The following is a 16,252-nucleotide window of genomic DNA, read 5'->3' as shown; positions in this document are numbered from 1 at the left end:
CACAGGTGTGATCTCTTTCTTTGAGAGAACAAAATCTTCAATGTAGTTAAAAACATGTGCTTCATTTTTGACTTACCTCTTACCTTTGATATGGTACACTCTGCACACGACTTGCTATCCTTTTATGAGGGAGGGTGGTAAAATGGGGGAAATTCCACAGTTTCTTGCATATTTCTTACTTGGATATGGCACTATTAATGGGTTCAGTGATCTAGCTTAAACTTAGCATAGAAAAATATTAAAGCCTAGGAAAGCTATTGAAACTAATTTGTAAGCTTCTTTTCATGCCAGCTTTTATTTTACTAATCATTTGCATTCTTCCTCCCAACGAAACTCCTCATATATATCCCTTTTTTTTAACTTGTGTCAAAGGTGATAATGCTAAAATTGATACCACTGAGTTGGCCAACATTTGGATGTAAACGGCAATTTTCTGTTCTGCATTTCAAATGGGAAGCTAGGGGGCTGGAGTTGCTTTTATGCTTTTCTGAATGCAACCTAGAAAGTTGTTCTGAGGGGCAGACTGGCATAATTTAAACAGTCTAAACTAGACTAATGCATGACAGATGACAATGGCACCTAAAGGCTGTACAATGTCATGTGCTGTAACTCCACTTCTGCTGTGATGCTCCCATTATAGAGGACATACAAGATGCTGGAACTTGTGAGTATTTTCTTAAAGGAAAGTCTTATGGCTTTCAACTTTAATTCCTTGCTGCAATAAAATTCTTTCTGCACCATTTTACAGCTTTTCCATGGCATAAAAGGCCCAGAATAAGCTCAGGAATCTTGACAGCTTGTCAAAAATTTAGGTATTTGATCTTCTCTGAACTAATTAAAGAGCTGAGAAAATAAACTACAGATTTAGGAGTCTCTGTCCCAAACCAGGAAGAGCTTTTACCAAATAATATAACACTAATAATTTAACTGCATTACTACTACATTTAATTAAGAGAACTTGAAAGGATCATTTTTGCACAGAAAAGATCCTAAATTCTATTTCAAATATATTTTTAAAGAAGGTGTATGAATCAAAACTGCAGATAAACCTAATATAACCAGCAATTAAGAGAAAAATACACATTTTTTAAAGAGCTAACAGTTCGTTGAACAATTGAGTAACTGAAACATGTTAAATTCTTGCATGTCCCTTTTTAGATATATTTCTAGCTTTTTTAGAGCAAATGCACTGAAGACATAAGAGGATTTTGCAATTAAGGGCCAATGTACTTCAGTTCCTATTTCCAAGCTTCTGTACATACAACTTTGCAAAACAAAAGACAAGCTGAGATCCTTTCTAATGTGGCACTCACAACTCAGCATTTGGGACTGAAAAATCTCTAGTAATACCTAGATTATATCTCCTCTTCAAACCTTCGAAGAACTCACACGTACAGCTGCTGTACTTCTGCATGGCAGTCTACAGTTTGCAAGATTCCAGTATAGACAGATTACTTCTGGGATTCACAGGATTTACCAGACAGGACACACCAATTGTACAATTTCTCAAGTTTCTCAGAAATCCTGGGCATGTCCAAAGTATATGTGCTCCACACTAGATTTACTGTACAAGTCTTAGAGACTGTCACGTTTGCACTATGAGTCTAACAGTTCCTCGCAGAATCACTGCTCTTGGAAAGTACACATGATCCATATGTATGGACATGTGGTAGCTTACTTTGTTACTATTAACACCTGGCTGCTGGAAGGCCTAGAGGAATATAGAAAGTCCTCAAAAGCTGCTTTGATAGAATTTCCACTGAAGAGGAATATACCATGCAAAATCTGGATACTCAGTACTGTTACTCAAGCCAGTTTCAGTAATCAATCCACAGATGCACAAAGTCTCCTGTAGGCTCAGTTACTCTGTTTCTGCAGTGCAGATACAACAAAATCAAAAGGTTTCCTCTTCTGTAATGGTATGGGATGTGTCTGTCTACCTAAAACTCACTGATTTAAAGCTCTCGTTCTATTATGCTATTGCCCCAGTTACACTGACTAAGACATTGGCATAGGAAGAGAAACTAGAGGCATTTTTCCTCTTTAATGAGCATGTATTGTCTGAAAAGGTCAAATCTGCTGCCACAGTATCTGATAAAGAATAAGATCAAAGAAGACTGGGATCCAACTGTGAAACATGAAAGGATGCACACATTTAGACTCAGGGAGAATTTAGTTATATATTGTTCCTTCTGCATGTCAATCAACTTGATGAAGAGAAATTCACTATGAGAATGCAAAGTTGGACGAAAATACATTGATCAACCTAAAATTTTGATTTATCATCTTTTATGTTTTACAATTGTATTTTATATTACTATAAAATATTTATTTATAGCTATCTTGTTAATTTCACCAATTAATTTGTATTGTTCAACCTCTTAACATTAGTTATGTATTTATGTTGTTCAAATTCACCAAATAACAGGCTATTTTTGTAAAACTAGTATCCTTTTATGTTGCAGAAATGATGCATGGCAAGCCTTTCACATCATTTTTTCTGGAAACTCTCTTTCTCCAGAAATAAGCTCTTCAGCTATAATTAATTTCAAGTGAAATAATAAAGCCTCAAATACTTTATTTTTATGATTAAAAGTGTATTTTAAAACTACCTCCAAAATGGAAGACTAAAATGTCTCTTAAGATCCAACTCTATATTAAATTTTTGGGCTTGATGTTGGCCTGAGAAGTAGATTACCAAAGGGCTTCAAATTTACAGTCATTTGGACACATTCTTTTACTCATGAGTTTACTGCTTTCACCGAATGCATTTTAGTTAAGATGTGATACAGGGTAATGAAAATGGCTTTTGAGATAAGGCAGTGGTTCAACAGTAAGAATAGCTAAAGACCTGAAAGATGTGCACAGGCTGAGGTGTAGGAATGGCTTAAAAATACTGGATTATCAACTCATCTTCTCTTTTATGCAGTCTCTGCTTTGGGACTGTCAAAATCTGTATCAGTGGATATTCATGGGCCCACTCAGAAAGATTCTCTCTATACCACAAACGTCTAAATGAGGGTCCAAGTCCCTCTTCTCAATCAAGTTTCTCACATCTCTTGTGCACTTCTTTTTCCTGAAAAAGTAAGTGGGGAATCTTCATCATATGCAGATCAAAATCATTTCTAAAATATGTCATTATTCAAGAAAATAGATTTTTTTATTGTCTATCTAGACATCTTGTTAACTCAATACTAAATCACTAGATTAATGAAACAAGTCATGAGGACAAGAGAAAGACTGTTACGACACAACAGTGCTGGAATATATACGGAGAGCATGGAAAAAGCACACCCACAGCTGGCAAACTAAAGAGAACACTGAGACTGACATGAACAGTAAAGCAGAAGAAGGTTAAGACTGAGCTTCCATATATAAGAATGGCACTAAAAGTAAGGAAAAGAAGAGGTAAACATGAATATTTAAGAACATATGTATTGTGTTTAGATAAAGAGGAAAGAGTGGTGATTTTAATACTTCTGCTCTAGAAAGGGGCAATGCCAGAGAGTATGAGTTTGAAGAAGCTACAAAGAGAAATCAAGGGGGAGTATCCTGCTTAGGACTTCTGGAGATGGTAATCAGGTAAGTCTATTAAAATATTTAATAGCCATTGGCAAATTCTGACAAGAAACATATTTGAACTAACTTTTCCTTGCCTTGTTGCTGTTCAATATTTTCTCAAACCGGAAGGTAAAAACCTTTCCTCTTCTCAATATATTTGGAGTTATCTTGTATTAAAGAACTCATTATGATGAAGAATATTAGAGCAGGCTTTTGAATGGCAGATCTACAAGGAAATATTATCTCAGGATCATCTTTCTCTATTAAGAGTTTACTGAAATTACTACTCTAGACAACTACAATACATACTGTGAAATTTATACCTGATGAGCCTTTTTTTGATGAGCCTGAGTTTTTTTTTTTTTTCTTTTTTTGATCCTGAAAGTGAATAAGGAATAAAAATGAAAGAAAAAATAAATTTCTGAAATCCTTCTGGATCAGGAAGCTCTTTATTCTGTGAAGAAACTTTTGCAACTAAAGAGAATAAGCCAGGAATCTACTTCCTCGTGGCAGAATGCATCTTGCATAAATAAAATCACTTCCTTTCTTAAAGAAGAATAAAAAGGGAGCCTCTTCATTAAATAACTGGGAGTCATGGAGTTTTTTAAAAACACTCTTTCTCAAAATATATGTTTTTATTAACAGGGTGATTCAAGATCATTTTATCTACAAAAACAGAGATAAAAAGAGATTTCTTCTAATTATAAATCCACAAAATTTTCAGAACTGCAAAATCAGAGGGAATAGGAAATTCAAAGAGAAAATAATGAAAAAATCAATAATGAAGAAATGTCTATTCCTTGGCATAAATATTTCAGGGACAGGAGGGATAATGCTGTATCTTTCAATTTGATATTCTTCAATGAAGGCATATTCCTTAAATTTTATTTTTCAGATATCACTACCCTCTGTTTCTGTGACCACGGACATTAGAAACCATGAACCGATTGATATTCAGTGGTTGTAACTTCAGATCCAGTGAAGTGAACTGAGATATACCAACTTAAACTTTATGAGGATCTGACACAATAAAAGTGCTACATTCCAAAGATCTACCAAATCTATCTCAAAGGTTTTAAGCACAGACTTGTCCCAAATAGTAATCACACTTAAAATGGAGGTAGTTATTCATATTCCGTACACTACAATATGAAAGCCGACAGATCAGCAATAACATAGTAAACTGGAGATCTCAAAGTTTCTCTTTCAGTGTTTTGTTTTGTAACCACTAGTTGCTTTAAAATAAAGAAATGATGGTGTAGATATTTACAGTTATTTCAAATATTAAAGTTAGGAGAAGAAAGCTCTCCCACAAGGAACATCACAGTACTATCCCTATAACTTTGAGATTTTCTTCCGTTGATTAAGATTTTGATATTTAGAATAAATAAAATTATTCAGCAAGTTAAAAATGTAATTTACTTCTGCAATCAGTATGAATGCAGTTCTATTTACTTATTTCAGCTATTAAAAGGCATAACATTTTTCAGCTGAGATTTAAAACTGAAGCAAGAGGAAGTATCCAAGTGTAAGTCAGTTAGCTGCTCACAACTTCTTACATTTCATGTTTGAATCAGATTACACTCAGTCTGACTCACACTCATGTCTTCTTCCTACCTTTCAATTTTTATCAATTTCTGTGTCTCATGCGTTTCCATACTTGCCCTGCACTACTGTGGCAGATCAGTATTCTACAATCAGAATGGTTCTTACACCCATGGACTAGAGGAGAAAATCAAAGTGATGTTCCAAACTACTGTTACGTTTTTAGCACATCGATGTCTATCACTTTGTAATTAATTATATCTATATTTGTACAGCTAGAGAGACTGAAGTCACACAACTAACAATTATCATATAGTGTAAGAAGCTACTTACAGCTTTTTAGCCTGCTGCTTTTGTAATGACTTTCATGACTTGCAATTATTAAAAAGACTTTAAAAAGTCATGAAATACTAATTAAACTATTACTTGTGGATAGAGTGTACACAAAATACAGAATAGTTAACAATGTATTCTGTTGCAAAGAATTCTCCTTCACTGCATAATTGTCTTATTTTTAATTCATGAATACCCAATAATATACCCCCCAACTGTATACTTGCTGTATACACAGTAGATATAAAAGAGTTTAAAACAATTGAAATTCAGATCTAGAAAATTCATATGGCATTGTAATATGCTCTGAAGAGGAAATACATAAAAAGGAATCTTAGTGTTATGTACAAAATGATTTTCTTTTCATTTCAAAATTCATAAAAAGCTTATTATCTTTTCTTTGTTCATAAACATACCTAATACTATCCTCAACTGTATGTCTGTGGTTTTCAAATATTTTTTACAACCCTACAGGCAGTCACTATACATCAATCAAATATTGCAAATATTATCTCATTTATTCCATTTATCCCCATCCTAGAAAGGGACAGCAGAATTTTTAAAATAATTGGGTCATCATTGTTGCAGCATTGTGACTGAGCTCGAGACTTTGTTGCTCATTTTCCTTCTGAGTACAGCACTATGGAAGAACAAATTCTATAGATTCTTTTAAGTTGCTTTCTATATTGCTATCACATTGAACATAAAAGATATAGAAGAAGTATTCACTTTTTACTTGGGATAGAAAACAAATGTAATGGGGAGAATTGCAGTGAACATTTACAAGTTGAGAGTAAGTCTTCCCCAATATCTGTTTATTGGCTTATTGAGTCAGATCCAGATATTGAGTACAGTACCACTGAAAGGCATTTCTATATATGCTAGATCTCTTTTTTTCTGCAAATAAAAGAGATGAGCAATATTTGCTGCAATAGCTATGAAATTCAAGAGATACGGTTGCTGATATGGTGGATTCTTCTGTAGTTGTGCAAATACAATAACATCAGCGGAGCTCTGTTTCTCTGCAGCTATTGAATATTTCAGTTTAATTCTCTAAGTTGTGAATGATTTCACACTGCACAATATCTTGCATCCTCTGGGTTAGTGTTCAGAAACTATCAATTTAAAAGTTTCCTTCTTTGTTTGTTATCTAAGATTTAAATCCCATATTGAACATGTTGCTAAAGGTTTATCTAAAAGCAGACTTTGGTAGCACATCTAAATAATGAAGTACCTTCCACTTTAAAAACAAGTATCAGTAGTTAGACAGATCTGCCAAAAGTCATCCAACTAATATTATACAAATTTGGGGTGAGATTCATTTTACCTGTCTCAGTAAGCTACAGTGGAGACATCTACTGTGAGCTGTTAAGTGCTAGGGATGCCACCTCCCTTTTGTTGGGGCATCTCCGTGGCTTGTGTGGGCAATCTCTGATGAGTGTGCTGGCTTTAGTGACTCTGTTTTGAGGAACTTCATTCTCCCACTGCATTGCTCAGGGAGTAATGATTGAGGATTTTATTAGAAGCCAAGGATTATAAAATTTAAGAGTAGGCAAACTCAGCACTGAGGCCTTAATTCCTTTTTCACATCTAGCCTGAAGTCTTTCAACTAAAAACGAAATACGGATGAAATTTTAAGGTGTGTATTTACAAAGACGTTTACATTTTTCCAGTAGCCATGTGCCTAGATACTTCTTCATTGTAGCTGAAATACAGTTAATTAATTCACGAAATACACATTTATTTATAAAGGCACGTGACTATCTTATTAAGGTTTTCCACGTCAAATTGATTTTAAAGAGTAAATTCAAAATATTTTATAGCGTTAGTAATAGCGTTGTAAGTATCTGAGGAATAAATGATGAAAAAATGTTAAAATGAAAAATGCCAGTAAACATTCTCCACTCAGCAGGCCTCAATATAACTATAAAATGAAAAGGATAGGCATAAAAAAAGAGAAAGAAAAAGTTTACTAAAAAGAGTTTTAAAAGTACATATTTGAGCACTTAATATTTTCTATTTTGTCTTTCACTATCCTTTGCAACATAAAACTAGGTCACACTAAAAAAATAGGAAAATTATTACCTGAGAATTATCTTCTGCTTTTAAGCGTCTTTGATTCATATCCACATTAATGTCATTTTCATTTTCATCATTTTCAGTAACAGAAGGGAGAAAGCACATGGACTGAAATCCCTTTTTGACGGTAGCCTTTGAGAAGTGACTAAATAATAAAATAAAAGAAAGTTCAAATGCATTAATCCATATATTCCCTTTCAAACCACAGGTTTCATAACCACTATTTCAAAGAATATTTTGTCAAAAATTATCTGGGCCTCCTTTATTTTGACAGCTTTATAGGGCAGCATAAAACCTTATATTCCTTAACATTACTGGCAATATAGTTGACATACTGACAATATGTTCCTTATTGTTCCTGGCTTACCCCTACACACATATCTATGCTTAAAAAACCTGAACTGTTGCCCTCTTAACTAAACCTCAAAAAAACAGGCCCCAAGTGTGCTGAGCAAAGCTAGATGACACAGTCAGAAGACAGTAAATTTCTATGGCTCCTAGGCCAAAAAAAAAAAAAAAAAAAAAAAACTAAAGAAGTATACCACCCAAATGGAGGCAAGGCAAAAAAATGGGTTCTGTCAGTGGAATAGTTTTGTCTTTTCTGTCAAAATTGATCTCCATGGCGACCAGACAGCTAAAACACACAAAAACCAAGGAAACCTATGTAAAGCCTACTTCTGCAGCAGAAATGGAAGCTTTGTCTCCGACTTCAGTGGAGGCAGAAGTAAAAATAACCGACAGAAATATGAAGTACCGTTTGCTTGTTAAACAAATCCGAAGAAATAGATCAAAACAATGTTGCACACATTTCAGTTAGATGTAAATGTGTAATTGTTTTGTTATAGCAATAAAGATCAGAGAAAAATGTAAGCATGTTTTATCTACTGCTTTCTTAAAGGCTGATATAATGAAAGATCAAGATCTTCAGCAGTAATGCTATCACAATTATCTTCCTTTCAAGTGTTTCAAAATATTTGATTAGAATAAAAGCAAGAGCTTAAAAACCATTTCAGTCCCAATTGTGAGTCTAAGTACCGTATGTTATTTAGGCAGCTATATTACTTTAATAAAATGCTAATTCTCACTATATTTTTTTTTACTACCTATTAATTAAATCACAAGACTAAATTAGCTGATTGTCATGGAAACTTGCACATTAAGTAAACGGTCCTTGACAAAATGGGATAAGTGGACCATGAATGTATTAAATATGAAAACATAGTTATGTTAATATACAAATACTGCATTTTAATTATTATTCACTTATTATTTTAATAAACTTATGGGTATTGCTTAAAGCATTTTTATGTGTTCTTATGTAATCCTATGATTTGAAAACAAAAAAGTAAGTAATACATAATGTATTTTTAACCAGTAAAATGCAACTGTATCAGCAAAGCTATGATATTCCCAGATTATTCCATAATATTCTGAGCTTATTTTTTCCATGGACAAATGCTGCTGCTCAGAAAAATCTAACTGGCTTATTATACATCCTTCCAGTTACTATGACCGAAATGGAGAGCCTGTCAGGTACATAATTTATTTAGATTACTTAGAGAGGTACTTATCAAAAAGACATATACATGGTGAAAACACACCCAGACATACCCCCAGCAATGCACACACCAGACTCTGGTTCGACAAAAGAAATATCCTCCAAAATAACATGAATGCTCATTCATGTTAATGGTATTTTAATGCTCTTTCAGTACATGGTACTTCCTTGTTTCGTCTGCTAGCAGCTCAATCAAAATGAAAGAGAGGAGATGATAAGTAATTCTAGTGGCTTCTACTGAATGTTCGTATTATTGGTGGAAGCTTGACAATAAACTGACTTATGCAATGAGGCTCAGGAAAAAGAACCAGGGACCTGATATACTCCATGGTAATCCTTCCTCTCTTGTCTGTGAGCAATGGATTATGCTGAATATTGAACACTGACCAGAAGTGATGTATATACCAATTTCTGAAACTGCTTGCCTGAGACTCGCTCTTAGAAGACCCTGTTTTTCAATGGTTTCTAAGACTGCCAAATGGTCTTTAATATAGGGCATTTATGCAAAGCTGTGTTTTGAGCATGAGCTCAGCTAAACTGTTTCAGGCTGCTTGTAACAACCATAATGAAGTATCAGTAGACAAAATTTTACTTATATATCCACAAAAATTCAACTATCGATAGTATTAATGGTGTATTGTTCCATGCAATCAATCTGAAATCAATATAAGTACTAACTAGCCATTTAATGATTTTCTCTTCAGTCTAGTTAAATGACTGCAGTTAACTGTGCTATTTGCAAGAATTGAGAACGACCAATAACTAGTAATAGAAAGCAAAATTAAATTGGGATTACAATGTTTTTTGCTCCATGAATAATTTCAAACAATTTTATGCTGAATTCTATTATTCTACTCTACTTCATGAGGAATAAGGATTCAGAGGTACAAAATTTTCATGCATTCAAGACAATGTAGAAAAACTAAATAAATGCTGAGAGGTTTTTCTGTGACTACCAACAAAGTGAAATGTTCACAGTTCATTGAGCAACATCAGCAAATAAATTTAGGTAGTATAGGTATACAGTGGTGCTTGCATGGCCATCCCGAGCAAAACGGCCTAGATAATAGCAGCTGTTAAGACAGGAAAGTGAGTGTACACAGTGTCTGTGATCGAAATACACAAAACGGTCTGTGAGGGCATTTGCACCAAACTGTTGGTGTTAAAGATCAGAATCAGACAGATTAAACAGAACCAGGGAATTACATAGAAGCTATTGAAACAAAAGGATTCAGCTGCAAAAGAGGTATAAAAGAATAATAAAAACATACAACAGCAGGGAGAGACCTCAGAGCAGAACGAGCAATAGTCAAAACCTGCTCTGATGCTGCTGGAGGTCGCCCTGCCAGCATGACAACCTCTGCCTAGGCCTGACAGAGCTGTTGGCTGTTGGATACCCCACGGAGCGTGCATCTAGCCAGAGGACTGTCAGTGCAGGGTGCAACAAGAAGGGATCCACTTCTCAGGTATGCTCAGTTCACCTGAGTTAATTATGTGTCACCAATAAATCAATAGATTGCTTTGATCTTGACGTGCTTTAAAATACATCAACCAAGCAGTTTTTCCCAGTGACAATGATAAAAATAAGCCACTGTATTTTTACAGGGTAACTGACTGACAGTATGATGTGAATGCTGAAACTACATTGGATACTTACATATCTGTTGGTAATGTGAGAATGTTGATTTTATAATTCAAAAACAGGCTAGCAATCTCAACATATTCTTCAGATTTCTTTATTACAGGCTCTGGAAAAAAAGGTTTATTAAAGACATATTCATATGAAATATTTACTACTATTTAACACTATAGTTTTCCCCGACAGATAATTTCCATTGGGCATAGTCACTCTAAACAATCCTAAAAAGACTTCAGGAAAGAATCTCTAAGTATCATCTCACACATTTGAATGGAAAAGAAAATCTGAGTGGCTTTAGATGAAGTATCATGAAAAAACAAGTGCTGAACACTCTGATCCTTAGCCTGCAAAGTATTAAAAGTGGGCTTAACCTATATGTAAAGATATCCAAGCTATCTCAGAACTATAGTAGCACATTCTGCCTTTTCTAATTTCATCTGTTTCTTATTCCAGTATATTTTACTGGCATGTATGTAAAGCTTTCATATCCATGCTACCTCATGCTACTCATAAAACAATATTATACAATGTAGACAAGTCTAAAACAAGTGTTTACTCCTAAAATTGTGAACTTTTACAGCAGGACTAGTCACTATTTTGAAAATTTAAAAGGTGTTTAGAAGCTTTCATGGCTCTGCATCGGAGAGCTCCTGCAGTGCTCTCATCATACCCCGTCCTAATTTGATCTAATAGAGTAGAGAGCTTTTTTAGGGACTCAGTGAGGTATTTCCCAAAGTATCTAAGAAATAATAGAGCTGAGGGGAAGAAACACACACAAAAATAGCCCCCCCCCCAAAAAAAAAAGAAAGAAAAAAGAAAAAGAAACTAAAAGAAGATGACAGTAAATATGATCCTGGAATGTTTATAATGATTCAGGTGTAATTACGAAATTTATTCTGGAGGTTTGAGTAGACAAACCTTGAGGTTCAGATGTCACAATAGTTTCTTTTTTCTGACGGAAAAGCTTCCAGCGAGGAACCAACGGTGGTTCTGGTGGTGCTACCAGAGGGCAGGACCTAGTCCTAGTAATCAGGACAGGATGGCTATATAGGTGGGAAAGTCCGTATTGTCTCAACTTCTCTGAAGAATCAGCCTACGAAACACAGAAAGATAATCTGACCAAGGACAGTTCTCCTTTCTTATCAATCATTTCTCAAAAACCAACAACATGCACGCAGAAGCAGCTAATGGTTTAGGATAATTAATGAAACAGGAACAGTTCACCTGACAATACTATCCAAAAACATTCTAAAAAAAGATTGATATTCAGCAGAAAATGTATAATGGAATACTTAGAAATGTATAAATGTTATTTTTTTTGTAACAGATTTATCACTTCTTTCAACTTATTTATACAATCATATGCTTTTAGGTCTTACAGACATACAAGGGAAGCAGAGTGAACAAATAAAGAGAAGAGTGACACCAATTTTTTTAAATACAGATGTTTTTAAATAATTTTTCTGAAGAATAGTCCTTACAGTATGCTGTCCTTATAAAGTGGCAGAATTCTCAAAACAACTGGTCTTTTTGATAGCTTGTGAAATCTTCATAATGTAGTGTCAGATTGAAACAATGTGTCATTAAAACTAAGTCTTTTATCTAATGGCTAATTTCCAAAACACATTACAGACCCATATAACAGAGCCCTTAGCAGTGGGCTTAAGAGCAGTTACAAGTGTGGACATTGAGTGGTGCTCTTCCCATTAAAATAATTATGGTCCTGTACTTAGGCATGTTATTTCTTCACTATTGAATGTTCTTTTTCAATATTTGTGTATTCTTACTTTTTATTTTAAAAATACACCTTCTGTTGCTTGCTAAATAAATCATCCTTTACTTATTTCTTTAACATGTTTATCAACAAGTCACTGATTGTTCCTGCTCACTGCAAAATGTTCCTGAGACTATAGTTACAAATTCTGCAGATTGTAGTTGTGATTATTGGAGTGATTTAAACAGAGAGGATCAAATTAAACATGTTTAGAACCAAAACTGCTTTATAAAGTTCATTTGATCTCAGAATTTATATGGATAGGTCATAGGAGTAGTGACTAGTTGCACACACATTCAAACATCTGAGACTGGAAGGAATTCTGAAGAGGACCAGGCTAGCTGCCATAATGGAGATACTGTCAGGTAGTTGCTGAACAGGAGACACATTTGAGGAAACTCAGCTGATTTTTTTTCATCTTATTTGAGTAAGCTTAAGATAATTAAATTCTAGCTACATATATACAAGAATATATGCCTTAGGAAGCACAGTTACAATGGAAACTGCAAAAATCCTGGAGGGAAATTCTGACACGGTTGCAGTCCATGACAAAATTTCTACTGAGTCTAGGGAGCCATTCTTATCCTAAACAATTAATCTACTCCTCCAAACTTTAGTTATTTCCATAATTAAGTACTACACTAATCAGTGTAGTGATTCTCAGCCCCCCAAAAAGCTTGAAAAAAGGCTTTCTTAACTGAGGCCCCAAAGAAATACACTGTACTAAAAGAAATACACTACACATTTGTGTTAACTTTCTGTCAGCTTCCATTCTTCTATCAGTCTTTACTAAAATACTGTTTTAGACATATAGATTCATCTGCCTCATCCTATCTAGTCTGTCATACTTCTTTTCCAATAACCTCTGTACTCTAATAGACTGAGGCCAAGTCTGAGATTCAGACTCCAGGCGTTATGTGGCAGGAAAGATGTAAGCCTTATGCTACTGCTTCCAGATTGCTTCTTGATGACTATTACTACATTAATAGCAAAGAGACAATATTGTCCAAGATCTTTAATTACAGAGGATAAAATCACAGAGATCAAGCTAGTTTTTAAAATAACATAAAGTACACAGTGCAATTTTAAGGAAGAAAACAGTACAAGAATTAATTGCAGTTAAGTAAGACCTGCAAACCATTTTTCAAAATGTCCTTTCTTTATTCTAATTAAGCCTATAAGTTTTCTCAGAAGGTAACTTAAATTTTAATGTCTTAATTATGTGAAAATTGATAAAAAATGTAAAGAAATCAAATCTAATTAAGAATCTAATCAAGAAGCCTGCTCCAATATTATAAATATTTTTCTGTGGAGGGTGAGTGGCTAAGTGGAAATTTAAGTGTTGTTTTTTATCAGCGATGCATGTACACTATTCTCCAGCTGCTTTCATTAGTTACAATGCTATTGTATGATTATATATATAACTATGATATAAATGTACAAAAACATGCTATTTCTTATAGAAGAATGAATCCGAAAGTATATACCAGAGAAGCCCTGAACTGTAGTCTGGAAAAAACCCTCCTAATTCATGTTTTTCAAGTAGCTCTTACAATAACTAGTTTTGCTTTTTCATTCATAAATACCTCATGAAAATACATTTTCTATCCACATCTCCTTAATCAGAGACTTTAACTCTTGGATTCCAGAGGATATGTAAGTAATACCGAAGAATGACCACTGTTATGGTAGGAAAATGTATGATCAGTTTTGGAAGAACTAAAATAGAAAATTTCACTGACAGTCTTTATGTGGGAACTGTTTTACCGTGCTATATTTTTTACAATGCAGTTGTTACAAAAATAAACATCTTAATAATATAATATAGAATACTTTCTTTTCTGGAGAGTACAGTATCTTACCATCTGGCTTAATGAAAAAATCTTCTCTTCAAACAAATGTAGTGGTATACAGCTAGCATACACTATCATTTGTGGCTGGGCTGACACTAAGGAATCTAGAGAGAAAACATTAATATTTCTTAAAACAAAACAAACATTAAATAAATATTGTCATACTTTACCTTAATTTATTCTCTGATTAGCTGATTTTATTCAAAACAGGAGCTTATTGTAAAGAACACAGAAGAGAAGTCATGGCTGGAAAAAACATCATTTAGTCCTTGTCTATTCAGAGCATCAGAAACTTTTACATATTTTACTTCTCTAACACAAACAAACACCAGAAGCTACAGCTTAGAAATAGAACAGGTCAGAGGTAGCTTTGGGCATTGTTGCTTTATTTTTCTCATATATTAAAAATACTAGATACTAGAGTAAATAACAGAGTACACATTATCAAGACAGATGAACTGAAAACACACTGATGGGCCAGTACTAGCTAAAGGCTTCTCAGCAGCAAAAGCAAAATGGGATTTTGCTAACAAAAGGATCAGAAGCCAGAGCTGTGGCCACTTCTGCCAGGGAAATAAAAGTAAAGACAAAGATCTTTGAGATAAAGAGTGCTTGAAAACCTGGGAGATGCTCTTAGTGCTGTCAAGGAGATGGAAAAATGGAGATAATGATAGCTGTTTCAGAAAGAGTGAGGGGGTGACCCCCTTTCTCTTCTCCCACATCCCTTGGCAAAACTTGCTTTCCCGAGGCTCTGCCATAGGTAAGGTTGAGCAGCACGGCCATGTTCACCTTGCTGCCCACAGAAATCTGTTGCACTAGGCAACCATTCAATCCACTCATACCTGCATCTGTGGAAGACTTACCTGTTGTTAATCCCCGAATGAAAAAAAAGAAGTCAAGGGCTTCTTGGCTGACAGCCAATTCATTCACCCTTCAGGAAAATTAAAAGTCTAAAAAATATCATATTTGAAATACTAGTCTGTGGTCTGACCTAAAAAACAGCTCAAAAAGAAAGGTATCTATTTCTCTGTATTTTTATTTAGCTATCTGAGAAAGCATGTGAAACACGATTTCAGAAGATAGGTTGTGATACCTGTCTTTCATCAGAATGTTCTGTTGCTGTTCCTGTCAGCTGCACCGCAAATGCAGGATCACTGTCTCCTACTATTTCCTATGTTCACTGAGCAGTAAGCTGCAACTTGCTCTAAGAATAGGTAGTTGCATTGTATTTGTGAAAAAGAATAAAACAATGCTACTTGCATATAAAATTTTTAAAAAGGAAAGGAAAAGGAAAAGGAAAAGTGCCTGGAAAATACAATTTATCAAACATTTAAAAAATCCATTTATTTAGAAGGTATGCAATATGTTTTTCACAAAGCAGTAAAATATCTCTGCATATTAAATATTTTCCCAGAAATTCAACTTCCTAATCAAACACAAGAAGATGGTAAGTTAGAGTTACTTCCCAGTAGATTCTTAATTACTCTTTCTCTGTGCTTGTGATTTCCATGTTAACCACAGCTCTTGTGTTAACTACGGGTTTCAACTTACTCAAAAGCAAGAATATAATTTAGGTTTGATCTCAGTCCCCTGCTGACACATCTGATCTGCTACAAATACAGCACTAGTAGCTACGATGTACAACATGTTACAAAACAGTACATGCCACAAGCCGTACCCATCTTATCTCATGTGAGAAATATTTCTCAAACACGAGTATTTCATCAAACACCAGGTGAAATGTAAAGCTGTCATACTCAGCCCAGATACATTGTGAAATAAAATGTCTGCAGGGCATTGAAGAAATTATCAGAGCATACAAATAATCTCCCAGGCACATGATATTCACTTTAATAATACTATTAGAATAATAAAAAGATGTTGTGCGTTACATCAGAGCCTTTTAAAAA

At 34.3% G+C, this 16,252-nt stretch overlaps 1 protein-coding gene across 1 annotated transcript in view; it reads right to left on the bottom strand.

The window, feature by feature from the left end:
- ADGB (androglobin) overlaps positions 1-16,252 on the bottom strand; it is a 131,509-nt gene that overhangs the window by 69,701 nt on the left and 45,556 nt on the right. Inside the window, 4 exon segments of the mRNA XM_062573053.1 lie at positions 7,525-7,663; positions 10,734-10,824; positions 11,634-11,808; positions 14,352-14,446. Of these exon segments, the coding sequence (XP_062429037.1) occupies positions 7,525-7,663; positions 10,734-10,824; positions 11,634-11,808; positions 14,352-14,446 (500 nt within the window).

Source organism: Rhea pennata, chromosome 3 (genome assembly GCF_028389875.1).
Source record: "Rhea pennata isolate bPtePen1 chromosome 3, bPtePen1.pri, whole genome shotgun sequence".
Taxonomy (NCBI): Eukaryota; Metazoa; Chordata; class Aves; order Rheiformes; family Rheidae; genus Rhea; species Rhea pennata.
This window is presented reverse-complemented; position numbering and strand designations above follow the sequence as displayed.